The 26,604-nt window shown below is 34.4% G+C and overlaps 3 protein-coding genes and 1 pseudogene across 4 annotated transcripts; 2 read left to right on the top strand and 2 right to left on the bottom strand.

The window, feature by feature from the left end:
• Positions 1-1,164: 1,164 nt before the first annotated feature.
• On the top strand, positions 1,165-6,225 carry LOC111318046 (respiratory burst oxidase homolog protein C-like). Its single transcript, XM_022920674.2, has 12 exons — positions 1,165-1,929; positions 2,022-2,178; positions 2,298-2,346; positions 2,540-2,653; positions 2,736-3,161; positions 3,245-3,628; positions 3,731-3,826; positions 3,922-4,037; positions 4,121-4,223; positions 4,300-4,373; positions 5,346-5,890; positions 5,982-6,225. The coding sequence occupies exons 1-12, from the start codon at positions 1,353-1,355 to the stop codon at positions 6,089-6,091; spliced, it is 2,751 nt and encodes a 916-aa protein (XP_022776409.2). The 5' UTR covers positions 1,165-1,352; the 3' UTR covers positions 6,092-6,225.
• Positions 6,226-6,380: 155 nt separating this feature from the next.
• On the bottom strand, positions 6,381-7,569 carry LOC111318040 (inositol polyphosphate multikinase beta pseudogene; annotated as a pseudogene).
• Positions 7,570-12,420: 4,851 nt separating this feature from the next.
• On the top strand, positions 12,421-18,688 carry LOC111314324 (ribonuclease TUDOR 1-like). 2 transcript variants are annotated; one of them, XM_022915553.2, is made up of 17 exons: positions 12,421-12,554; positions 12,978-13,152; positions 13,417-13,491; positions 13,590-13,703; positions 13,808-13,912; positions 14,017-14,223; positions 14,327-14,536; positions 14,615-14,722; positions 15,543-15,713; positions 15,822-16,019; positions 16,133-16,498; positions 16,597-16,827; positions 16,907-17,095; positions 17,189-17,269; positions 17,344-17,538; positions 17,704-18,081; positions 18,173-18,688. In XM_022915553.2, exons 2-17 carry the CDS (start codon positions 12,994-12,996, stop codon positions 18,365-18,367), a joined length of 2,982 nt encoding a protein of 993 aa, XP_022771288.1. In that variant the 5' UTR covers positions 12,421-12,554; positions 12,978-12,993; the 3' UTR covers positions 18,368-18,688. The 2 variants fall into 2 exon arrangements, with proteins under 2 accessions (XP_022771288.1, XP_022771297.1); XM_022915562.2 differs by having other exon boundaries at positions 12,978-13,286.
• Positions 18,689-19,373: 685 nt separating this feature from the next.
• LOC111314333 (calnexin homolog) lies at positions 19,374-22,097 on the bottom strand. Its single transcript, XM_022915574.2, has 6 exons — positions 21,966-22,097; positions 21,791-21,860; positions 20,171-21,297; positions 20,014-20,085; positions 19,816-19,929; positions 19,374-19,714 (listed from the first exon to the last, which is right to left on the bottom strand). Exons 1-6 carry the CDS (start codon positions 22,047-22,049, stop codon positions 19,586-19,588), a joined length of 1,596 nt encoding a protein of 531 aa, XP_022771309.2. The 5' UTR covers positions 22,050-22,097; the 3' UTR covers positions 19,374-19,585.
• Between the last annotated feature and the right edge of the window lie 4,507 nt (positions 22,098-26,604).

The raw sequence follows: 26,604 nt of genomic DNA, 5'->3' as shown, positions 1-26,604 counted from the left end.
CAAGCACATGAAAATCAATTAATGTGGAATATTCCAAGGGAACATAATATTTTAGAGACAAGCACAATATGGTAGAACATGAACTAATAAGGCCTTTAAATCGTGATAAAAAAAAAAAAAAAAAAAAAAAAGCTGCTGAGTTCCTGGAAGGTGGAAGAGTGCGGATCCACTCAACCTCAACCGGTTAATCTGTTGCAAAATTTTAGAGGTACTTCCCAATCCCAATCCTAATCCGGATTCCTATTATTAATTATTAAAATATTTATGAATTTTTATGATGCTAAGGTTAATGACTCAACAATGGTGGTGCTTTTTCACCTATTGGAAATTCACTCTCATTTGAGTTTAAGAAAAAATCAAGGTTAAGGTACAGCTGGCAGCAGCCATATGAAACTTAGTTGACCACATATGAATCCAACATATTCTACATCTCTTTTTATAGAAAATCAATTTTAATTCTATTGATTCGTATAATTACTTTAATAATATGATATCTAGTAAATTTAAAATTCAAATTACAAAACTTTCGGATCTCTTCTTCCACTTCCTCGATCTCTTTTGTAAAACAGAAAACACGGCTTCTCACAGTAATTTACAATTCACTTTCAAAGAAAGTCAAGCAAAGCAAAGTTATCTGCAGCTCTAGGGAGGGAAAAAAAATAAAGGCTAACGAGGATCGGTAAAAGTGATAAAGGAGTGAGGCCTTGGTGTATAAGCATTCGAGTTGGAGTTTCCTACAGTCTCTCGTAGATAGTTGATCTGTAAATCCAAAAAATTTACAAATAAAAATCTAATAAATTCATAAATTTCAATTGGATGATCGGCTTGAACTTTAGAAATAGGGTAGTCACCCACTTTAAACTTTTACTGATAAAAAATAAATAAATAAAGGGAAAAATAAGTACGATGCACATGGAAGAAAAGCTAGAATAGGAAACTTCAAATCAGTTCCCAATCATGTAAAAAAAAATGTTTCTCTAGTCGGTTTTTAGCTGGTTTTTCAAGCATATGCATGATCATTGCCGAATGTTAATGACGGGCGCATCTAATCGTCATTAAAGAACACGATCAGTGCCTGGTCAAGCCTTCACTTCTCTACCTCGTTGAAGATTTTATCCTCAGCTCTATATATATTGACAAAACGTGGTTGCTCTTAAACTTACAGAGAGAAAAACTAGTAATAAGAAAACCAAGAAATATAGTATTTTTTTTTATCAGAACAGGACAAGCAGAGAAATTGTCAGATATTGCCTTTGTACTTTGTTTTCTTCTAGTTTTCAATCTGTTTGCATTGCAAGCGAAGCTTTGTTAGAGCTATAGCTGGAGAATTGGAATCAATCCAGAAGCAGAAAATGAGTTCAGAGGACGGGCCTCATTACCATCATGATCACCACCATCATTCTGATACAGAGGTTGTAGGAAACGATAAAGTGCCCCATAGCGGTCCATTGAGCGGACCTTTAAACAAAATGGTAGGGAGGAAAAATGCCAGGTTTAGCGTTCTGGACTCAAGCGCTTCGAAAGATGATGGTTATGTTGAGATAACCCTGGATGTTCGTGATGACTCCGTGGCGGTTCACAGGGTAACGGCTGCAAATGGAGGTGATTTGCAAGAAGATCCTGAGCTAACTTTGCTGGCCAAAGGTCACGATGAGAAGAAATCTAACGTGGGATCATCCATGTTGATCAGGAATGCTTCAGCAAAGATTAGGCAGGTGGGACATGAATTGAAGCGCTTGACATCGTTCTCCAGGAAGCCAGCTCGCTTTGATAGGACTAAGTCTGCAGCAGCTCATGCTCTGAAGGGACTCAAGTTTATTAGCAAGACTGATGGTGGACATGGGTGGGCTGCTGTAGAGAAGCGGTTTGATGAAATTGCTGCCTCTAACAATGGAGGTTTGCCTCGTTCACGATTTGGTGAATGCATAGGTTTGTTTGAAATAATACCAAATCTAAACTATGAATTTTTGGAGTAAATAGTTGCATATATTTCAATTAAGTGAGAATCGATGTAATGGCAGGAATGGAGTCAAAGGAGTTCGCAGGGCTGTTGTTTGATGCACTTGCTCGAAAACGAAACCTTAAAGGTGATTCAATTGATAAGGTTTACCTGAAAGAGTTTTGGGATCAGATCTCGAATCAAAGCTTCGATGCCAGGCTTCAAACTTTCTTTGACATGTAAATTTGCTTATTTTTTCTTTTTCTTTTTAACCTTAGATGAATTGTTTATCAATAATCTACACACCTTGCATTGCCTTCAGAGCTTGATCTTAATTTAAGTGGTTAACAAAATGTAGGGTGGATAAAGATGCAGATGGAAGAATAACGGAAGAGGAAGTCAGAGAGGTATGGCATCTTGAATCTCGATTGCAGCTATAAAAAAATTGTGGATAGAAAAACCAAGAAGCGAACCATAAAATATGTTCCTTAACAGTAATTTCATTTGTTGTTTTGAATGATCAAGCATGTGCTTTGTATCAGATTTTTTTACATAATTTTTTTGTCAAATTTATATCTAACTGTTGATGAACTTTTACAGATTATCAGCCTCAGTGCCTCTGCAAACAAACTCTCAAATATCCAGAAACAAGCTGCGGAATATGCAGCCTTGATTATGGAAGAATTAGATCCAGATCATCTAGGATATATCATGGTAATTCACTCATTTCTTTACTTGTTGGCTTTGTGTTTACTTTTTGACTTCAATTTCATGACCAGAAGCTTATTTTTAATAGATAAACAACCTGGAAAGGCTTCTGCTACAAGCACCAAACCAATCTGTAAGAGGAGAAAGCCGGAACCTGAGCCAAATGCTTAGCCAGAAGCTTATGCCTGCATATGAAAATAACCCAGTGAGGCGATTCTACCATGACACTAAGTATTTCTTGTTAGATAACTGGCAGAGAGCATGGGTGATGGCTCTGTGGATTGGGGTTATGTGCGGCCTATTTACATACAAATATGTGCAATATCAAAGGAGGAAAGATGTATTCGATGTAATGGGGAATTGTGTTTGCTTTGCCAAAGGTGCGGCTGAGACACTTAAATTGAATATGGCTCTGATTTTGCTACCAGTCTGCCGTAACACCATAACCTGGTTAAGGAACAAGACAAAATTAGGTGTTGCCGTTCCCTTTGATGACAACCTCAACTTTCACAAGGTAACAGAGAACACGGCTTCATATATGTTAAGAATTATAAACTAAAAATTAGTTAATGGGTTTTCTTGATTACTTTATTACAGGTGATAGCAGTTGGAATTTCGATTGGGGTTGGCATACATGCAGTTTCTCATTTGACATGTGATTTCCCCCGCCTGCTTCATGCCACTCCTGATGAGTATGAGCCAATGATACAATATTTTGGAGAACAACCCAAGAGCTACTGGCATTTTGTGGAGGGCCCGGAAGGAGTAACTGGGATCGTAATGGTGGTGTTAATGGCAATAGCTTTCACGTTAGCTGCACCTTGCTTCAGGCGGGGTAGGATGAACCTTCCCCAGCCTCTGAAGAAGCTCACTGGCTTCAATGCCTTCTGGTACTCTCACCATCTATTTGTCATTGTTTATACGCTCCTCATTGTGCATGGAGTCAAGCTCTACCTGACCAAGAAATGGTACAAGAAAACGGTAAGCAATGATCACTGCAAATTCCAGATATTCAATACATTAAACATCCTTGTTATGGTATTTGATTTTTAACCAAAACTTTATTTTTTTTGGAAATGACAGACTTGGATGTACTTGGCAGTTCCAGTTATCCTTTACTTATGTGAAAGATTGACAAGGCTGCTTAGATCAAGCATCAAGGCTGTTACAATACTAAAGGTAAGCAATTGGTCACTGTATTTGATCCCAATGCGTTCAACTTACTGGGAAAAATGAAATTCATCCAGATCTCTAATCTGCCTTGAAATTTTCAGGTTGCTGTTTATCCTGGAAATGTACTAGCACTTCACATGTCAAGGCCCCATGGATTTAGATACAAGAGTGGACAATACATGTTTGTCAATTGCGCTGCGGTGTCTCCATTTGAATGGTAAGCCTTATCATCAAAATATAGGTTACTACTACTAAATTAATAGTGTCAACGCATGACAATGACTGCTCAAATCGAAACAGGCACCCATTTTCCATTACTTCCGCCCCGGGAGATGACTATCTCAGTGTACATATTAGGACTCTTGGCGACTGGACTCGACAACTCAGGACCGTATTTTCAGAGGTGAACAGTTCTCCTACATGTTCTTGTTGTGAGTAATACCTGCCGACATTTACGTTCAAAGAATTTGTTCTTCCAGGTTTGTCAACAACCTACTAATGGGAAAAGTGGCCTCCTTAGAGCCGACTGCTTGCAAGGAACAAATAGCCCAGAGTAAGTTAGTTCAACTGGGGAAAGTGATAACTTTATCACCATTTTCTTCTCTTTCCTTTCTTCTTTTTTAACTTTTCCTTTCCAAGACTATAAAAACATGATTTAAGGTTACGTGGGAAGAAATCAATCTTTGATCTATACGTGACAAGCATTACCCTTAGGTCAACCCGTATTAATTTAATCCGATCGACGTGAAATGAGTAAGAGTTGTTCTACACAACTCTTTATTATGCTTTGTTTAGAGCATCATGTCACCGGCTTATGATTTTTTTAGTAATTCTTCATATATTTTACTCATCGATTTACGCTTAGACAGCTAAAAAATTTTAATGCTTTGTATGGCTGAAGGAAAACAAGCGAATCACATATAATATATAAACTTAATCGTCAATTTTGACCATGAAATGGTCCATGGTTAGTGCCATTGGCTGCTATATAGAAATGTCATTTTCTTTGTTTGTCATTTCTCACTGTCATGTGGTGCCATATGCTATCGCAAAGGCCTACGTCATTGAAAGTAGAAATCCTACTATATTTCATGAGTTTTCATTTTTGTCTGTCGCCTCTAAGCAAGAAGACAAAAAATATAGCATCAAGATCTTGAAAATAATGAGGAATTTATCTTTCAATTACTCTCTTGTTGTTGCCGAAATTGGGTTGCTTAGATTTACAAACAATAACTTCAAATCCTGATTCATGAACTAAATTTTTTGTTTCAAAACCCAACTAAGACAAATACAAACATGGTTTCTGTCAGCTTTAAAACCTATGGCAAGAAAGTTCACAAACCATCATTCATGGAAGTGGATATCCCAATAACACAGAAAGAAGTAGTGCAAAATGCTGTTTCCAAGTTTAGTTGTAGATTCCTTCAGACATGTCCTTTTTCACTTGCGGAAAAAAGGAGAATTTCATATGACAAATGATGTGTTAACACTAAATTCTTCAATATGTTGATTGGTGATTGAACAGTTTCCCAAGAGTTCTAATCGATGGGCCGTATGGAGCACCAGCACAAGACTACAAGAAATATGAAGTGGTTTTGCTAGTTGGGTTGGGGATTGGAGCAACCCCAATGATCAGCATTGTCAAGGACATAGCGAAGAACATCAGGGCCAGGAAAGAGGAAGAGATTTGTGCCCTGGAGAATGGAAATGGGGTCGGCATTAGTAAAACGAGTCCATTTGGTTCCAAAAGAAAAGAAAACTTCAAGACAAGGAGGGCATACTTTTACTGGGTGACGAGGGAACAAGGCTCCTTTGATTGGTTTAAAGGAATAATGAATGAGGTAGCTGAAATGGACCACAACCATGTCATTGAACTCCACAATTACTGCACCAGTGTTTACGAAGAAGGTGATGCTCGCTCTGCTCTCATTGCCATGCTTCAGTCTCTCAATCATGCTAAAAATGGCGTCGACATCGTCTCTGGTACAAGAGTAAAATCCCACTTCGCCAAGCCTAATTGGCGCAGTGTCTACAAACAAATCGCTGTTAATCACAACAACTCTCGAGTTGGTACGTACACTGAACTACCAAATTTCATATCTTTATTTAAGAAAAAGTGTTAGTACTTTTCATGATGATGAATGTTGTTGTGAAATGATAGGGGTGTTTTATTGTGGAGCACCGGCGCTGACAAAGGAGCTACGTCAACTAGCTTTAGATTTTTCCCACAAGACGTCCACCAAGTTTGATTTCCATAAAGAGAATTTTTAATCCACAATTGATCCCACTCTGTCTCTATTGTACAAAGATCTTTGCCCCCTTTTCTTGACCATTTACAATTTTTTTTTTGTAATTTTATATGCTTTTATTACATTCAAATAAGAATATATATCTATATATCTATATATGCAGTTTGTCTTCATGCATGTAGGAAATAGGACATATTACTAATGGAATATAAACATGGACAGTAGACAAAATTGTAAATGTTACTACTGGAAGAGCACAATGGTCCCTTCTGTCAAAAGATCTTGACTGTGCAAGTTTCCAAGCTGCCACTTACCATGTCAAAATTTTTATTGGAACAGAAATAACAATCTCTCTCTACAATTAAGATACATCCTGTTAGAAAATTATTCATGTCTAAGAGAGTAGACGAAAACTAAGAACTATGGATATGTATCCTCCTTTTTAACTCTGTTGGTAATTGCCATTATTATTACAAATGCATTTCTTCTCAGATTCCACAAAACCACCTTTGATTGAGGGTTCCTTCAATTCCGGGAGAATCTCAGACACAAACTTAATCAAAGAGCAGAGTCCACCCGGGAAATTATGGTCAATAACACCTCTGCCTTCCACAACATGAGCAAATCAATGAGTTTAACTTTGGCAACTGGAGTCTTTCGGTTCAAAATGGATTCCTTATCAAACAAAATTAGAAGTGAAAATGAATGAAAATGGTAATTGTTCCAACCATGCTTTCAGCTCTAATAATTGTTCCAAAATCCATGCAGAACCACCATATAGGCTAAGAGCAAAAGAACAATCTGGGTTAACATTACCAACAGAAGAATTTGATGAAACAAACTTTCTCAGAACCAATCTAACACTATCAGCAGTAAAGCTCTGGACTTCCTTCCTTCCTGGCTTCCAGAATCCTGATTCCTTGCTTTCATATATTGCAATCAAGATATTCTAAAACCTAGAGACACAGTGGTGGCTTTTCTATCCTTCTCAAGGCACTTTTGGATGTAGTAGTCCGATGCTTCAGGGTACCATGTTCTGAAACAAACCTTAACATCCATGATAGATGGATTACGGCGATTTGAGGCTAAATCTTGCAAGACAAGATGGAGGCTCAAGCCAGATCCATCAGATGCCTCCAAAAGTTGACTGCCATAGAAAACAGGAAAATTTTTGCGGATGTAGTCTGGAACCCATGTATTGGAAGAGAATGATTTATAGAAGGCCAGCTCCTTGATGCCACGTTCATCATCCTAGATAGGCTTGTACAAACGTCCTGAATCATCTACGAGGGGGCCAAGATTTCCATCAATGGCCTGGTGACCTGCAACCTGATGCTCTGGGACCTTAAGCATCTTCTTATATTTGCATACACGAAGGTTTAAACTTTAAACTACAATGGAACCATGAAACATAATTTCCATGCTATACAAACACCCTTCAGATACAATTAAACAAAGAAATGCATAAAAATATCAAATTAACCCAGGGTTATTTCTTATTTGGCCAAAGTCCAAGTTCGTTTAACTGATTAATGAAGGCATATCCATCAAAGCAGTAGCAGCACAATCGCATTGTTCTTTAGTTTCCTGTTCTTTTTGTGATTTGTATTCATTCAATGCTTTTAATCCTAGAAGAAACTTTTAAGCACCAATATCAAAAATCAAGAATGCCAAATGAATAAAAAAAAACAAAAAACAAAAAAAATCACAAATAAATGAAAAAAACTGAACAATAGGACGAGATTGACAAAAAAAAAAAAAAAAGAAGATAAATTGACAGTTGAAAGAGGGATGGAGGTTTTGCAAGTTTGAAATATGATCCGTACGGTTTACGCTAATTTTAGGAGAGAGAGAATTCCAGGATGAAAATATGAGCGTCGAAGGCCGTTGCTTTGCACGGGGATTTGAACCATCGTTTTGAAGTAATCTAGTCCGTGAATGTGGAGGGAACACGATAAAAAAAAGACCAAGTTGGTCAAACTTCAAAGTCAACGTGGTTGATCTTGATCCGCCTTTTAAGTTTCTTTTACTTCATTTTACAGTTGCATTCGCTACATCAAAAAGCTTATAAAATTAGTAACAGATTATTGATTCATAAAAAAAAAATTACTCTAATAAAATTTATTGAAATAAATTACTATATTAAAAGATATAATTTTATAAACATCAGGTCACACTGGACATCTATGTCAAGATAACGATTAAATCTTAAATATTAATTAAAAAACTTTAATTTTATGCATGAACTTGACTACTTTGTTGAACCCTTATAAAGACAACTAATCAACTGGTATTATCTCAACATATAAACTAAGCCAAATCAATGTTTATTATGTCAACTTTATGTTTTAATGTTGTGTTTTTGACTCTTGATTTAGTGATTAACGAGCTCTTAAAGAGAATATAAAAGTTTTTTTATTTCAAATTAGGATTTTTTTTCTTTTTTTTTTTTTTATGAGTTATGTTCATTCTGTGTATAAAAAAAAATTATGTTTTAATATTGGTTGTAACGTCTGTGGATGACAAACAGTAATTAATACTATCCTCCGAAATCTTAAATTGAACTGTTTTTATCTTTTTTTTTTTCTTATTTTCTTTCTTTCAAAATGCATGCATTGGCATTTGCAATGGCAATGGCAATGGCAATGGCAATGGCTTACCCGTCTGTCGTAAAATCACCACAATTAAGCGGCGCCCTCCCCATTGATGATCTTGGACCAAATGACACAATCCCAAATCCCCCTTCATTTACCACCCTCCTAGACGGTTGGATCTAGGGATGGCAGCCTAACTCTTCTCTTTGAAGTTTGATTTTTTTTTTTTTTAAATTAAGTTTCGAGTCGAGTAATTAAAAAATAAAAATCATAATTAAATTTTAAAAAATTTGTCTCGATTCATTTGTATATACATAAAAAATTATTTTTAAAATTTTTTAAAATTTTAAATTTATATAAATTTATATATTTATTTAATTTTATATTTATATTAAAAATTAATATTTTATTATTTTATGTCAAATCAAATCGGATACGATTTTATATAATATTAACTAATGTATAAAAAAAATTAAAAATCAAATTAAATTAAATCGAGTATTATAAATATAAAATTAAATTAAATTTGAAACGAATAAATATTCATCCCGATCTGACTCGTTGTTGTTTTTACATTGCATCTTCAAACAGTTAAAGTGATATTGAAGAATCATACTATCATCCAATGGAATGAGATTCTGTTTGCATCATCCTGAGAAAAATACGGATAAATCTTCCTTCAGCAGGCAGAAAGTTATCCAGGCTTTACCCATATACCTTAAGGCACAACTTTTGTTGTCCATGCCGCCTAGCAATGAGATTCTCCAAATAAAGTGCTGTGGCCCTTGCCTTTCCCTGAGGTACAAGTTAGCTAGGATAGTTTTAAGATGTACTTTGTCTTTACAAGCTTGGAGTCAACCATGTGTTTGATGTGTTGAGCAAATGAAGTAAAATTTGGTTCATAGATTCTTTACTCCCTGGAGCAAGTTAGCTAGGATAGTTTTTTGGGGTGTGTTTTGATTGAGCATTTGAATATTTCAGTCAAAGTTTTATAAAGTTTAAAAATAAATGTATTTATTTAGGTAAAAATAAAAGAGAATTTCAAATTTTAGGTAGAATTTCAAAGCTCAATTTTTTTGTTTGAAATTTCAATAGAGGTGATTTTTTAAAATTCCTCTAAATTTTATTTAATTTTAATATATATATTTTTATTTTTATATTATTAATAATATCTATATTTTTACAAATCTAATGATACCATATTGTAAATTTTATTTATATATATATTTTATGTTTAATATAATTTTTTGTAATTATTTTTTATTTTCGTCAAATTCCAATAGATTAAATTTCTTTCTAATAAATATTTTTTCAAACAAAATATTTATTAATGTTAATTTTTTAAAATGATGCATTTTAAAATGTCTTTATTTCAAAAAAATTTTATCCAAACACCCTCTTATGGTTAATATATAATTTGGCTTTTAAATTATATTATTTTTAACTAGACTTATTCATAAGTCAAGTTGGTTTAGATTTGAGGTGAACTTAGATAGAATATCAATAAATTTCAAGTTTACCCGAATGCAACTTGAAACATATGTCTCATTTTATTATCTAGGTTGGCCTTAAATGAAAACAAGTTCGGTTCAAGCATGCTTATATTTTAATTTTTTTAAATAAAAAAATAAAAATAAATTTTATAATAATATTAATATGAAAATAAATAATAAAAAAATAAAGCCTACAAATTATTTTGTTAATTTAATTTTGTTTTTAGGTGGATTGGATAAGGTAGACATAAGGTATTAACTTGTACACATCTATTATTTGATTATTTATTTTATATAATATAACTATAAAAATAAAATATACAAAATAATTATTAGGCCAAGGTTGGACATTAAATGTTATATCTAAAGCCTAATTCATTTTTTAAACGAGCTTAAAATTTAAGTTTAAATCATTTAACGAATTTAAAATTTATGTTTAAAATTTTTAAAATCTTGGATTTTGGAATTCGATTAAATAACTCAACTCTTAAACATGTATACTTTTAATAATTTGATATTTATAAAAAATTCATGATTAAGTACATTAATTTTATTTTTATCAAATATTTTACATTATTAATTAACGTTATTAATAAAAATATAGATATAATAAATAATGATTAATAAAAATATATAACATGTTAAGATATTATTAATAAAATTTTCATCATATCAAATTATCGTTAATAAAATAAGCATGAGAAATAAAATGTTTAATTAAAACAAAATTAAAATACTTAATTGTGTTTTTTTTAATAAAAATTAAGAAAAATTATTATTTTTTATATAATACCACTATACAGAAAAAATTATGAAATAGAATGAGAAAGAAAATTTGTTAGTAAAAAGAGCAAACACTGCAACCAACAAAAAGAGGCTTATTGGTCAGAGAATTTCATTTTGTTCATATTTAGTACTGCGTTTCTTGCAGTTGCAGAAATTATAAGTTAACGGTGAGACCGTGAAAATCATGGGTGCGTTTTCTGTCATTTGAAATGTAAACCCTTTTTTATTGTAGAAAATGTTTTCTGTTTATCTTATTCAATTTAAAAAAAATTATCAAATAAATTTTTAATTTCACCAACGAAATAAAAATAATGACATATATTTTTTTATTATATATTTTAAAAAATTAATTTTAGAAAATAGGACAAGCATTTTCATTTTAACCTTTCTTGTAAAATTAAAAAATTATATTATAAATATATCAAATAATTTTTCTTAAATTTATGTATAACTTATTGAATTGGTCTTTCCTACTTCTTACAAAAGTAGAAATATGCTCAACTACTACTATTACTTAAACTTATTGATTGATATAGAAAAATGATACTAAATATACTATTTTAATTCTTTTATCAATTCGGTATTTTAAGTTATGAATATAAGAGAATAATCAACTTATATTAATATAAAATTTGTTAATTTTATATTTTTTAATTATTAATTTTAATAAATTTAAGGGATGAAATTAAATAATTTTTTTAATTTATCTCTCTTATTTTTTGGATTTATTAAAACTAACAGTTAAAAAAATATAAAACTTTTTTTTGTATAACTTGATCATTTCCCATAAAATCTAATATATTTATTTTTTTTAAATTTAATAAAAAATATGAAAAAAAACAACTACCCGAAAATTGATGTAATTTGTCTACTAGCCAAAAAAATTAATGTAATTTGTTAATGATCAAGTGCAATTGTGAGATTTATAAGTAAAATATTTAATTTTTATTTTAATTATCAAAATTTAAAATTTAATTTAATTAATTTATATAATTATTTTTATAAAGTAACATTTAATAAATTTAATATTTGAATTTTAATACTAATAATTTTTTACTTTTAAATTACTATTTTTTATAAGAAAATCAAAATTCAATTCTTACACCCTCAGTTAAAAAAAAATTATGTAATTCATAAATGTTACATCTAATTAGTTCTTGATGTTATAATAAAACAAATCTCAGTAGAAAATAAAATAATTAACTTTAAAATTAAAAAATTTTAATTGAAAAAAAACTCATGGTGATATCAGATGTCAAACCCCGATAGTTTTTAGATATAAATAGGAAAGGACAAAATCTGGCATAAATCAGAAACAAATCTAAATCCAAAAATCCGAAATCAGCTTTTTTTTTCAACTTAAAAAATGTATATTTTGTGACATTTCATGTAATTTCCCTAAAAACAGAGGGTACCTTCATCACCACCTCGCCTACCTTTCCGTTTCTATATAAGCCCTCTTTCTCTAACTTAACTCTGATAGCCGTCTCGCCCTCATCACTTGGTGTTTTTATTTTTTAAAATTTATTTATTTTTTCTAAATAAATCATTCAATTTTTTTTCCGATTTTCCCGTAGATCAATAAGCTTCCAGTTTTTCTCAGCTGATTCAGGTAAAATATCATTTCTGATAAATTTTCAGTTCTTTTTTTTGGCGTTAGATCTTTTTTTTTTTATTATTGTTATAATCTGATTTTTTATGTAATAGTATTAATCATGATTATATATATATATATTTTTCAAAATTGTTTGATTTTCCTTTGTAGCTCTTGTAGTTTCGTATGATCAAAGTAACAGATCAAAGCGTTTTAAATCGATTCTGTTGTGTATATTTCAACGTTCCGTTGATGCATGCAGACTTTTATAAGATTAAACTATGAATTTTCGGTCGTTTTGAAGTTGCGATGAATCGGATGTTACAGATCTGGAATTTTATTCTGAAATTCCGTTATTTAGAATGTTGCTTATTATTATTATTATTATTATGTTTATGGAATAATGATGTTGAAAGTGGAGTGTTTGGTAATTTGATGTAGATCTTAGCCGTTGAGAATGGCGGCATCAATAGCTGGGGGAACGCAATGGTACAAAGCGAAAGTCAAGGCAGTTCCATCGGGGGATTGCTTGGTAGTAACGTCCAATTCCAGTACCAGGCCTGGACTCCCACCTGAGAAAACCATTACCTTGGCATCTATCATTGCTCCCAGACTGGTAAAGCTCATTTGAGTCTCTGTTAAATTTAACGATTTGCTTGTTTGTTGACATTTATGTACTGATTAGTTTTGTTTTGTTTGGATAATGGTTTTGCTGAATGATTGTTACTTTGAGAATTTATACGGTACTAGGTTAGTGTTTTGATTGTATAACTGCTTCAGTCTAAGAGAAATTTTGGTGCATGTCGATTGAGTCAACCTTCCTGTTGATGCTTTTGTTTTTGTATTTCTTGTCTTGTTTTGCCCTCTATTTTGTTAATAGGCCCGTAGAGGAGGTGTTGATGAGCCGTTTGCCTGGGACAGCAGAGAATATTTGAGGAAGCTTTGCATAGGAAAGGTGCTGCTCCTTTTGAATTATTCTGGTCATTTTTGTTATTGATGACATTTGGTTGTTTAGAATAAGACTGGTTCTAAATTGATTTATTCTTTACTTAGGAAATCACTTTCAGAATCGAATATGCTGTACCAAGCATTGGCAGAGAATTTGGCTCTGTTTACCTTGTTGACAAAAATGTTGCAATGTTGGTTGTCTCTGAAGGCTGGGCGAAGGTAATTTGCCTTTCAGTTTGTCATAATACTGGAGAGAGGCGATTCAATTTTTTTTTCTTTTTTTTTTTTTCGGTATTTACTTCAACCGAGCCTGGTTTGTACAGGTTAGGGAGCAAGGACAGCAGAAAGGGGAAGCAAGTCCTTTTCTTTCTGATTTGCTGCGCCTTGAAGAGCAAGCCAAACAACAAGGTTTGGGTCGATGGAGCAAGGTAATTTCTTTCCCCTTTGTAACAGTCCATTAGAAATTGACTGTCTCACTGACCTAGCAAAGAGTAGTATTTAAATGATCCTGGTCTTTGTAATTTTGGTGCAGGTACCTGGTGCTGCTGAGGCTTCTATCAGGAATTTGCCTCCATCTGCCATTGGTGACCCTAGTAACTTGGATGCCATGGGTCTTCTAGCTGCAAATAAGGGTAGTCCAATGCAAGGTGTTGTCGAGCAGGTTCGTGATGGTAGTACTCTTCGAGTCTATTTGCTTCCAGATTTTCAGTTTGTGCAAGTGTTTGTTGCGGGTATCCAGGTACATGTTCTAAACTTTGGTTCAGTGATTTTTTTTTTTGTTTGTTTTCATTTGCCATACGAGTTTTTCTTTTAAATATCTATAATTTCTCTTGTTTATTTAGGCCCCATCAATGGGTAGAAGGGCAGCTGTAGAAACTGTTGTTGATTTGAACTCTGATGAACAAAATGGAGATGCTTCAGCCGAGCCACGGGCTCCTTTAACATCTGCACAGAGGCTTACTGCCTCATCAGCAGCTACTCCTGAAGTTGCCCCAGATCCATTTGCACCAGAAGCTAAATATTTTACTGAAGTTCGTTGTTTGAGTAGAGATGTGAGTGAATGAATACTCTAGTTGACTTGTGTGTATGCATTTTGCATAGATCGTCTAAATTCTTGATTGATTTTGTAGGTCCGCATTGTCCTTGAAGGTGTTGACAAATTTAGCAATTTGATAGGGTCAGTTTATTATCCTGAAGGTGAAACGGCTAAAGACCTCGCTTTGGAGCTTGTGGAAAACGTATGTTCTTGGATTTTGTTTTGCTGCGTGCCTAATAAATGTTTTAATCAATTTTGTCAGCACTGAAATATTACTGAATTATATTTTGTAGTATTCTTATCTTAGACATTGCCTAAGTTTTTTGTTCTGTTTTGGTTGTAAAATTTTTATTCTCTCAAAGACATTAGTTTCTTGATATAATATGAAAAAATATCCTTCCAAGAGAATTTTTACACTTCAGCTATCTTTAAAGAATCTCCTTAATTCGTTAAAGAGAGCTTATGTAAAAAATTTCTTATGTTTGCAAATGGTGTTGGAGCTGTATCTTAATGGTGTTTGTATAAGAAGCTTGATGATTATCTCCTTGTTTGCCTCATTTTGTTTCTCATGTTATGTTGTTAAAAGAAGTATATTTCCTTTATTGCCAGATTTTTTACAAGACTGGTTTTACATATATCTGTAATCTGTAATTGCCATTCTCTGAAACAAATATTGTTAGCTGCTTTTTCCAATGCTCTAGTTTAGATCTCTAGGTTACCTTCTCTTTTTCTAATCACTATGCACGCTTGATAATTTAAAGGTCAGTGCCATTTGTACATACATCTTAATTTTTTTAGTTTTATGTACTTATGAGCAGTTTTAGATGCTACTTTATGTGATGCTGTGGTATCAGCTAAAATGTTTCTTTGCATAGCAGACTTCTTTTCATCCCAATATTTTTTTTTATAAAACACTCAATGAATTCTTCTTTTCTTGAATTTGTTTTGATGTATTCTGAATTCTCTATTGGTGTCTTCCCCTCGCTCCTCTCTCAACCTAACCATTTCTTCTCTAAATAAAGGGTCTAGCAAAATATGTTGAATGGAGTGCTAATATGATGGAAGATGATGCCAAGCGGCGGTTGAAAGCTGCAGAGCTTCAAGCCAAGAAGACTCGGCTGAGGATCTGGACAAACTATGTACCCCCAGCTACAAACTCAAAGGCAATTCGTGATCAAAACTTCACAGGAAAGGTAATAGCAACATTATTTTTTAATTAATTTTTCATGTCATTTTTCTTGTACCATTTGTAGTAGGTAGTTTTTTTTTGTAATTATTTTAATAGTATGATTTTTTCGCAGGTTGTGGAGGTTGTTAGTGGGGACTGCATTGTTGTGGCTGATGATTGTGTCCCATATGGCAGTCCTCTCGCGGAGCGCCGAGTCAATCTTTCAAGCATTAGATGTCCAAAAATGGGCAATCCTCGTAGAGATGAAAAGCCTGCTGCTTATGCCCGGGAAGCAAGGGAGTTTTTAAGAACACGCCTTATTGGAAGACAGGTTTGGATTCCTGTTCTTTTAAATCTTATATTTTGGTAGTCTTAGGAGCCTTTATTTATAATTTTCAGCAGACTTTTGTCAGGCCTTATTTATAATTTTCAAACTTTTGTCAGGTGGATGTACAAATGGAATATTCCAGGAAGGTCACCATGGCAGATGAAGCTATGGCTACTGCTGCACCTGCAGATTCAAGGGTAATGGATTTCGGCTCGGTCTTCCTTATGTCTCCTGTTAAGGGTGACGGTGACGATGCTTCTGCTGCTGCCTCATTCACAGCTGGTAGCCAGCAACCTGGCTTGAATGTCGCTGAGATGGTGGTTGGACGTGGCTTTGGCACAGTGATAAGACATAGGGATTTTGAGGAAAGATCTAACTATTATGATGCCCTTTTGGCTGCTGAATCTCGTGCTATTTCTGGGAAGAAAGGAATTCATTCTGCCAAGGATCCTCCAGTCATGCACATAACAGACCTTACAGTGGTTAGCAATGTGTCCTTTATGTTAATTACTTTCTTGCTGGTATATTTCTATTTCTTATTTGAATTCAAATTTTTATATACTGTCTTGTCTACTTCCAGGCATCAGCCAAGAGAGCTAGAGACTTCTTGCCATTCCTGCACCGGAGCAGGAGGGTTCCAGCTGTTGTGGAATATGTCTTAAGTGGTCATCGTTTTAAGTTGTTGATCCCTAAGGAAACTTGTAGCATTGCGTTTTCGTTTTCTGGTGTCAGATGTCCCGGCCGTGATGAGCCCTATTCAGATGAAGCCATAGCACTGATGAGACGAAAGATCATGCAGAGAGATGTGGAGGTATAGGTCTTTCTCTTTGAACTTCTTGTCTGCCATTTAGTTGTTTTTCTTTTTAACAAATGTATGTTTTTCTACACAGATTGAAGTGGAAACTGTCGATAGAACTGGAACATTTTTGGGTTCTTTGTGGGAGTCGAGAACCAATATGGCTGTGACACTCCTTGAGACTGGCCTTGCAAAGCTACAAACTCCATTTGGTGCTGACAGGATTTCTGATTTTCATCTTCTTCAACAGGCTGAGCAATCTGCCAAGAGGCAGAAACTGAAAGTATGAGGCATTACATATATTTTATAACCACCGTTTTTTTGGTAATGTTGATTGAAATTTTTTTCCATTATTTCTTTAAATTTTTATTTGTAGATTTGGGAGAACTATGTTGAAGGAGAGGAAGATTCTAATGAACAAGCCACCATCGAAAGCAAACAAAAAGAATTGCTGAAGGTGCTCTAGAACTCAACCAAATGATGCCATTTGAATGTCTTGAACTGGTGCATTATGTTTGTTGTTGTTTTCAGGTTGTGGTTACAGAAGTATTGGGTGGTGGAAAATTTTATGTCCAGACGGTTGGAGATCAGAGAGTATCATCTATTCAGCAAAAGCTTGCAGCTTTAAATATTCAAGAAGCTCCTGTGATTGGTGCTTTTAATCCTAAGAAGGGTGACATTGTCCTTGCTCAGTTTAGTATGGATAATTCTTGGAATCGTGCAATGGTTAGTTCCGCGTACTTGATTTTGATTCCTTAAGGCTTTATTTTTTCTTCATTTTCCCCATCTTCCTTATGACTTTGTTTGTCTGGTTTTGCTGCTGAAGTGTCTTGCCTTTGACTTCCCTTTTTATAGCTTAATACTGAATGCATCTTGGTTTGACTTGTGAAGATTGTCAATGCACCTCGAGAAGGAGTTGAATCTCCGAAAGACAAGTTTGAAGTGTTTTATCTTGATTATGGGAATCAAGAGGAGGTTCCATACAGTCAATTAAGACCACTTGATCCATCGGTATCATTGACTCCCGGGCTTGCTCAGTTATGCAGTCTTGCATTTCTTAAAGTTCCAAGCCTCGAGGATGAGTTCGGTACTGAGGCCGCCCAGTTTTTGAGTGAGCAGACATTAGGAAGCTCACTGCAGTTTAATGCTGTTATAGAGGAAAGGGATGCTTCTGGTGGAAAAGTCAAGGGACAGGGAACTGGTACTGTTCTCATTGTAACTCTCCATGCTGAGAAGTCAGATCTTAGCATTAATGCTGTAATGTTGCAGGTTTGAAGGATAGCCCTTTCCTATACTTAACCTCTAATAATCATGCCCCCATGAGGGATTGGCTAATTTCACTTGATGGACACTATTTCAGGAGGGACTAGCTAGGTTGGAGAAAAGGAAGAAATGGGAACCGAAGGAGAGAAAGTCGATGCTCAATCGTTTAGAGGATTTGCAGAACGAGGCGAAAACTGCTAGGCGTGGGATTTGGCAGTATGGAGATGTGGAGTCGGACGATGAGGATTCACTTCCTCCAGTTGCAGCTAAGAAAACCGGGGGACGGCGATAGAATAAGGTAAACCAAAAATCTCTTGGGGGTACACACCAAATGAGTTTAAGTTATACGTTCCCCTCATTTGATAAAAAAGGTTCTCAACCTGAACTTGCTTAAATTTCGGCTTTATTTTAATCTTCTTTATCAGATCTTTTTTGTTTTAAATTTTCTTTTATTAGAGAGGGGACAATTTTTTTTATACATGTTTAAATAAGGCGAGCTGTAGCATCTCTGTTCTGACTCCATTGCTAGGGAAACATTAGAAACATTTTTGTTTTATATTTTATATTTTGGCTTTTGGATTATTTTTGTGGTATGAGAACTTACTTCCCTTTATATTGCTAGCATGGTATGGTATTGAAATGTATCCTTTTGGTAAAATAATTTTAACTTTTAAAGAAGACTTAAATCTGAAAAAATTCTTGTGGTAAAACTTTTTGACTGGTAAATTTGTCCGTTGAGCGAATTGTTATTTTACTGATAAATTCTGGCGAAGTTGTTTTATTTTCTTTCAAGAAGGGTGTAAAAATTGGACTATATTTTCTAAATCAGACTATTTTAAGCACTTAATTGCTCATAATAAACACCAAAAGATGCCAAGAATTAGATAATCTGTTCATTTACTATCAGTGCTTGTCTAAGATAAGATAATATGTTAATTCATTAACATAATGAATGTATGTATAGGATGCAATTTTACCAAATGAAAAATGAAAAATATATATTTTATATTTTCATATTGAAAAAATTTTATAGGAATATACAAATTTTAATATTTTATATTAAATAAAATATACATTTTGACCTGTTTTACGGGGAAAAGTCATTCCTAAGAAATAATACCTCTACGACATATTCATGCTCCGCCAGCTGCAACTCAACAATTGAACTTCATGTTTTTTTTTTCAAACAGAAAAAATGTTTAACAAAATTCTACACCATCTACCATTCATTGGCCGCAATGGGATTTGGACGTTACGATCCAATTTAAAAGTGAAAACCATGCTTTAGCAGCGGAATATGATAAACTTCAAACTCCGTCTACTTGGTTTTAGCTTTTCGAGGCAGAAAAAAATACTCTTCAATTCATACATATAATATTCAGAAGTAAAACTTTAAAAACACAAGGACCATGAATGTTTCGGCTACGAAAACCACCTAAAGCGCAAAAATTTGCCCAAAGTGAAAACTGATAATCACCGGCCAGGCGGCCACCTCTTTTTATGACTTGTTTCAAGTGTCACGCCGCCTTCGTCGAGGAGCAGCAGCGGCTTCTTCTTTCTCTTCCTCTTCAGCCTTTTCTCCACTGCTTCCTTGATCAGTTGATGTCTCAGCAACCTCTGGTTTCTTCTCTACTCTTGGCTGCACACGGTTAACCATTGAGTAAGACAAACAGCTGATGCGGATCACGAAAACACAAACATAAAAACTAGACCAGACAAGAGGGGTTCAAAAATCCGTACTTGCTTCTTCCCACCAAAAATGAGCTTGAAGAAAACCGTGAGGATAATCACCACAATAGAGACTAGGACACCAATGGTGAGGTTTGGTTGTGTCTCGGCCTTCTCAATGAGATCCTAAAAGAGAAATTCAAAATTTCAGATTAAATCCACCGATGAATTATTGATTTGCATATGAAAGATCGTATCAAGAGAACTTACGAGAATTTGAAGCTTGTATTCACTTAATAACGGAATATCAGCAACCTTGTATAGGATATCAAAGACCTTTTTCTGCAGGAGATATTACCAACTTTAAGTTATATGGTATAAGATTGAATAAGAAAAACAATCAAAAGTAAGCCTGCTAGTGCATTACCTGGAAGCCTGCATGCCCATCTGAACCAGCAGCTTCGTCCTCAGCCTTCTGTTTTTCCTTCTCAACATCAAACTTTGGCTTCCATGTGGTCTCCCTATATGACTCAGCAACTTTCTCGTTTTTGGCTATCAAAATATTGTCAAACAATATACCATCTTGCATTGTCCAGATCTCAATACCAATGGCAGCAATAGCCTCAAAGTCAGGCTTTTCAAGCTCGAAGTAGTTGGGGTTTGGAATCTCCCTAGGCTTCCAAATACCCTTGTAATTGGGGTTGTCAATTAGTGGGGGAGACCATTTTCCCTTGTAAGCTGGATTCATCTTCATTGGCCTCTTCCATTCACCGCAACCAGGGGCTGCTTCACAATTTGGGTTATCAATTTTTGGGGCTTCCCAATCACCATCCTCTTCATCATCCCAATCTTCTGGCTTGGTTGCCTCAGGATCATCTATCTCCTCAGGCTCATCATCTAACCATCCTTCCGGTTTCACAGCCTCCCCATCTTCAATTTCCATAGGTGCATCTTCATCCCAATCATCTGGCTTCACAGCATTTGGATCAGGAATCTTTGCTCTCTCATCCCAGTCCTCAGGTTTCTTATCATCAGGATCAGGAATTGTCTTAGCAGGGATAAGTGGAGGCTCAAAATTTTCAGCTGAGAGGAAGTTTGCCTTCTTCTTCTCCTCTCCATCAATCAGAATTCTAATTTCATTGTCAGGCTTTAAGATGGCAGTGTACACATGAGTAAGCTTGTCAGATGGGACAGAAGGTGGGTATTTAAGATGGTGTTCAATGTATTCCCCACTTTTAGGATTCTTATGCTTCAGGATGAAGTGCACCTTGTTTGTGGCCCCACATTTGTCGGGTCCAAACATGATAGAGTAAGGGGATTCATTGTCAAATTCCTTAGGCTTCCACCCAGCCTCTTGAGGACGAAGATATTTCAGGTATGCACCACCACATTCGAGTCCATTCTGGAGGCGAGTCTCAAACTGAAGCACAATGGTTCCATCTTTGAGACTCACAGGCTCGTCAAGCTTATTCACTATTGCATACTTCCTTGCCTTCTCACTCACAAGAAGACCATAGTCATCATGCCCTTCACTCTTTGAATGCTTCCATACACCTGCAACCCCAAAACCACATTAACATATATTCTTCACTCCCTAAAATGCCCATTTGACATATGGACATCACAATTGATATCACAAAGGATACTTCTACAACAGTCAAGACTAATTTAAACTTCAACACCTCAAATTTGAAGTAACTTGGATGCAAGTGTACAATTAGGTACATTAAATGGCAAAAAGACACAAAATTTCAGGAAAGATAAGATAATTCCATCTCAAAAAGTATCAAAAGATTGATTACCAATGATGGAGCAAAGATAAGATCGTGAATTTTGCAATGCATTAACATGTAAGCAAAGCCATGAGGTATGGTGCATCATAAACATCATTAAGCATCTTATCTCTATTTCCAATTTCCCAAAGATCCATCCTTTAAGCTTACTTCTATGCATATTTATACAATGATCAGTGTCAAGAAAAACACATCAGAAAATATCCCACTGAAGAGATCCAAAAATCAAACGTAAAAGTACTAAAAAAACCTACCTTTATAATCATCTTTATCAGAGACGACCCATCGCCCATCAAATGACTCTTCAAATGAATCATAAAATACCTAAAGAAACAAACCCCAAAATCGATAAATCTCATTTTTCAATTTTCAATTTCACAGATTCAAATATTCTTAAACAAATCGAGGTTAAAACAAAGTTCAAATTACCAAATCATCATCGGCGGCGAAGCAAAGGAGCTGCAGCGACGCGAAAGCTAGGAGGAGAAGAAGAGCGAAACGCCCCATCATCATCAATCCAAGAACCCTAACTCTGATGTTGATTGAATCGAAATCTAAATCAAAGCAGGAACTGTGTGTGTTGTGGACTTTTATACATCTTCGTGACACTGGCATCGACTTGTTTGGCCCAATGATAGTACGTGCCACGTGAAATCAACAAATCGTTTGTCGACACGTAAGCCATCCCATGAACTCTGCTTATGTACAATTTTAGTATAGGATTTTTTAATTGAATTTGGAAGCTTACGTATTATGCTTTGGTTAATCGCTTGCCGGGCTTGACCTAGTCTAAAATAGGAAAAGCCCCATTTGGTGGATGGTGATCGGACCCAATATTGGCCCATTTTTTGCTTTTTTATTATTGTTTTCTTTTTCCATGTTTGCATGCTATGAAGCTAAATTAGTCTTAAAATTAAATCTAATAATTTAAACTATAATATAAATATGAAATAAAAAAATAATACGATTAAAATTTTAATAAAATTATATATAGTTTTAACAAAATAAAAAAAAATATCTTATTTTTTCTTGTCGATACGAATTATAATATGTAATTTTCATATAAAATACGATACGAATACACGAATTTTAATATTTTACATTACATAAAATTTCAAATTTACCTAAAATAAACATGAATTTTAATTCAATTGATTATATAATTATTCTTGAAAAATAATATGTAATTGATTTAAAATTTAACATTTTTGTGATTTTTTTTATTTGAGTTTTTTTCAGCCTCAATTTAATCATGGTAACTTAATGATGTTCATGTTTTTAATAACTTTTATACAAATTTAATTGCACTAATCATACATTTACTATATGCCCATATTTTTCAAATTATCTTATTTTTATGTTTATTGATACTCTATATATATATTCTTCTCTAAAAAGCACTACATTCTATGTAAGAAACACTTTCCTTTTCAATTTGCAAGTTGAATAAAAGTAAATGGAAGGTGATCCAGCTTTGAGAAAATTGGAGCTTCTCTATGCATGAGATATCTGCGGTTATAGTTTTTTAACTAATGCTCAAATTTTCAAGTTTAATGAACTCAGTTAAAACTAAACATTCACTTGTATAATACAGAGATGGAAATGAATTTCATAGTCTGTCTCATGGTTTTTGAAGTTATTAGCATAATAAGGTAATTTTTTCTTTTGAGTCTGTTGGATAAGCCATTGTTATGACTTCAAGCTTTCAAATTAAGCATGTGGATTTGAGGGAATCCATAGGTTAAAGCTGTCAGAACCATCCCTTCACTTATGGCGCCACACAAGCTTCAAACTAATTATACCTTTGCAGCTTGAACTTTCATTGCAAACTCCCTGAAATCAGTACCTGTTGCGACTGAGAAAAAATTGTGCTGTAGCAATGCGTTTGATTTTTACAAGGTAACTTCAGAATATAGAGATTATTACGAGAACTGCATGCATTTAGTAACTGATAAGTTATAACTAGGCACTGCTAATTTGCACATTATATGCAACTGTCATCTATGAAGCTGAGCTGAGCCATAGATGAAAAGCTGTATATATATATATATATAAAATACCTGGTTTCCAGCATAGCCATCGGGTTATATAGTCGATCATGTGCTGCTGAAGTGCTGATAGACTGAGAGCCAACATTCTGTAACGCTCTCACCTCAACGGCTCCTCCTGGAAACAGAAAACAAGGATTTGCAGATCTATGTATATCAGAAGAGCCATTGAGGGAGAGAGTTAGAGACCGTTGGATCCCTGGTTTTCTTCACTTGCAAAGAGAAAGAAATAAAAAAGCAGGTTATGAAAAAGAGCTCTGAGATTTATTTATAGAGAGATTCAAGAGAAAGTTTTGTCTCTACCTTTCTTCTTATTTTGTACTTTTTTGCCCCTTTTCTTGTTTTATTGTTTTATTAACCAATGAAAGCAACTTACAAAGAAACTTCCTGTTATTTTCTTACATGTTTATGAAACTATCAAGATTTAGAAAGAAAACAAAATTTTGTTTAGTGCAGTGTCTTTGGGCTTAGTGCCAAATCATTTTGATTCAATCAAAAGTTCTAAAAACGAAAAGACAAGAAACAGTCGATCTCTATGTAAGTAAACTTCGAAGATCTTGCTCTTGCTGTCCAAACATGTTTCTGAAAAGTATTATACCCTTGTATCGACATGAAATCTTCAATAAATTTATGAGAAGCAATATGCCACATACACTAGTCGAAATGGCCTTTAACAATATTCTTAAAGGCTGCTAGGGGTCCCGAGAACAATTCTCCAGCCAGAAAACAGATATTCCAACTGTCGACGTTGCACCTAAACTGTAACTACTGTTGGCGAGTATGCCGAAGTTGGGTTATGCTACTGTTCGGTTTTCGAAACTTTCCAGGCTGTTTGTTTGGTAAGTAATGATTGTAGGAAATTAAGATCAACCACTTGTAATCACAAAATCATGTTTTTGCACAAGGATTCTTCTTTTGTTGTTGATTGCATTGGAATTTGGGGGTCTGCACCATGAGTTCAAATATGTCAAACTCTCTCTAACCTTTTGTTGAGACCATACAATACTTATCCGCATGTTCAAATTTTCAGCTATCTTGACTGATGCAGTTTTTTTTTATGATTTTACCGAAATTAAATTTTGACATAGAATCTGCCATTTCTCATTGATTGGGGTTATAAAAGGCCCCTTGTATTGAGGAGTAAGTATTCAGTCTCCCTGGCAGGCTGCTCCAATGAGGAAAGATTGGAAGCCTTTGAGGGAAACTGGAACTTTTACGGATTTCTTAAAAAATTACTCGACAGATTCCTATGTTTGCTTCGTTGCTTATACCTATCACAGACCTGAAACCTGGGGAAGGGGGGTTTATAGAGATAATTGCCCCTATTTTCTGTGAAAATTTGTGTCAAACCCTACATGCAACATCAACTACTACATCCTTTTATATTACTCCATTGACTCTTATTAAGTGCATAACTATTCATCTTCGATAATATTCTTAATCTTCACAATTGATGATACTCCATCAAAATGGCAGACCAGATTCCAAGAGTTTCTAGCATGAAATCTAGTCGAACTCAATTTCAATTCCAATCTGACCTCGCAAATGGTTTTGATTCATTTGCATCCAGATTTGTTGGAACCTCAAAGAATTTTTTTGATAGTATTAGAGAATACATTGAAGCTTTAAAGCAACATAAATCTAGGCATGATTACAGTAATATCTCATGCTTTTGTTTTAACCCTTGAAATTATATTACCTTTCTCCTCAGTGTCACGCTCTCCTACAGCCAATATTTTCAAAGTTTTGATAGACTGAGAGCCAACATTTCAAAGTTATAACTAGGCACTGTTAACTTGCACGTTATTTGCAGCTGTCAACTATTAAGCTGAGCTGAGCCATAGATGAAAAGTTATATATACCTGGTTTCCAGTATAGCCATCGGGGTATATAGTCAATCATGTGTTGCTTGAAGTGCTGATAGACTGAGAGCCAACATTCTCTAACCCTCTCAACTCAACGGCTCCTCCTTGCAGTAGAAAAGAAGGATTTGCAGATCTATATATCAGAAGAGCCGTTGAGAGAGAGAGTTAGAGACTTTTGGATCCCTGAAACCGTCTCCGGTTTCTTCAAAAATTACTCGACAGATTCCTATGTATGCTTCGTTGCTTATACCTATAACAAACCTCAGGCTGGTTTATATAGAGATAATTGCACCTGGGATCTGTAGCCTTCAAATCTTCAGAGAATAAAACGTTGATCTTAGTTAACTGGCTCATTACATACTACAAGGGTCAAGTACTATCTCATGCTTTTCTTTTACATGTCAACCCAAGTGGATGGTAAATCATGAAGAAATATTCTGCAATAATATAAATCTTATCTCTATCTAGAAGCTAAAAGTGAGACCACTAGAGCTGTATATATACCTCTCACTGTACACATGGAATCCATGCCTGACTGCCAATTGAGGGAAAAGACCTTCACCCTTAAAAGTCAAAATATAAGAGTAACAATATCATGCACATTGGAGGAGAACTTGGCTGGAATAAACAATTTTTCATAGATAAAACGAACTGTCATTTTGCAATCTGTATCTTTCCTGAAAAATGCAAAATCACATATTAAACCATATTATATCTTGAAGAATCTACTACTTCCTGGAACCAACATATTGGCCCTTAAGATGATAAGGTTGGTGGTTGCACATAGTCGAAGGAATATATAGGCGTAATTAACACTCAAGCTAAGGTATGGATTCTCAAGATGTTAAACATCGACCTTGTCTAGTATAAAATGGGTATCAATCAATATATTTCAACCATTATTATTCTCCATGAGCTCCACAGTAAACATCACACACTAATTGTCAAACTCAACCCCAATCGACATATTTCTTTACAATTGCTTTTATAAAATATGAAGAGAAAGCCTCCCTGCATATTAGCAAGAGCCCAGTTAGATCTTTAAGTAGTATATTGAAGGCTGGAAATTTAAAGTGTCTACATTAGATGGAACCAAAAATATCAAATATGGCCTGTTTCTGATTCATTTGTAATTGCTTGAAGGTTTCGAACTGA

Source organism: Durio zibethinus, chromosome 9, assembly GCF_047325235.1.
Source record: "Durio zibethinus cultivar Kanyao isolate XHJ-2024 chromosome 9, ASM4732523v1, whole genome shotgun sequence".
In the NCBI taxonomy this organism is placed as follows: domain Eukaryota; kingdom Viridiplantae; phylum Streptophyta; class Magnoliopsida; order Malvales; family Malvaceae; genus Durio; species Durio zibethinus.
The sequence above is the reverse complement of the archived record's forward strand: the minus strand, read 5'-3'. Positions and strand labels throughout refer to the sequence as shown.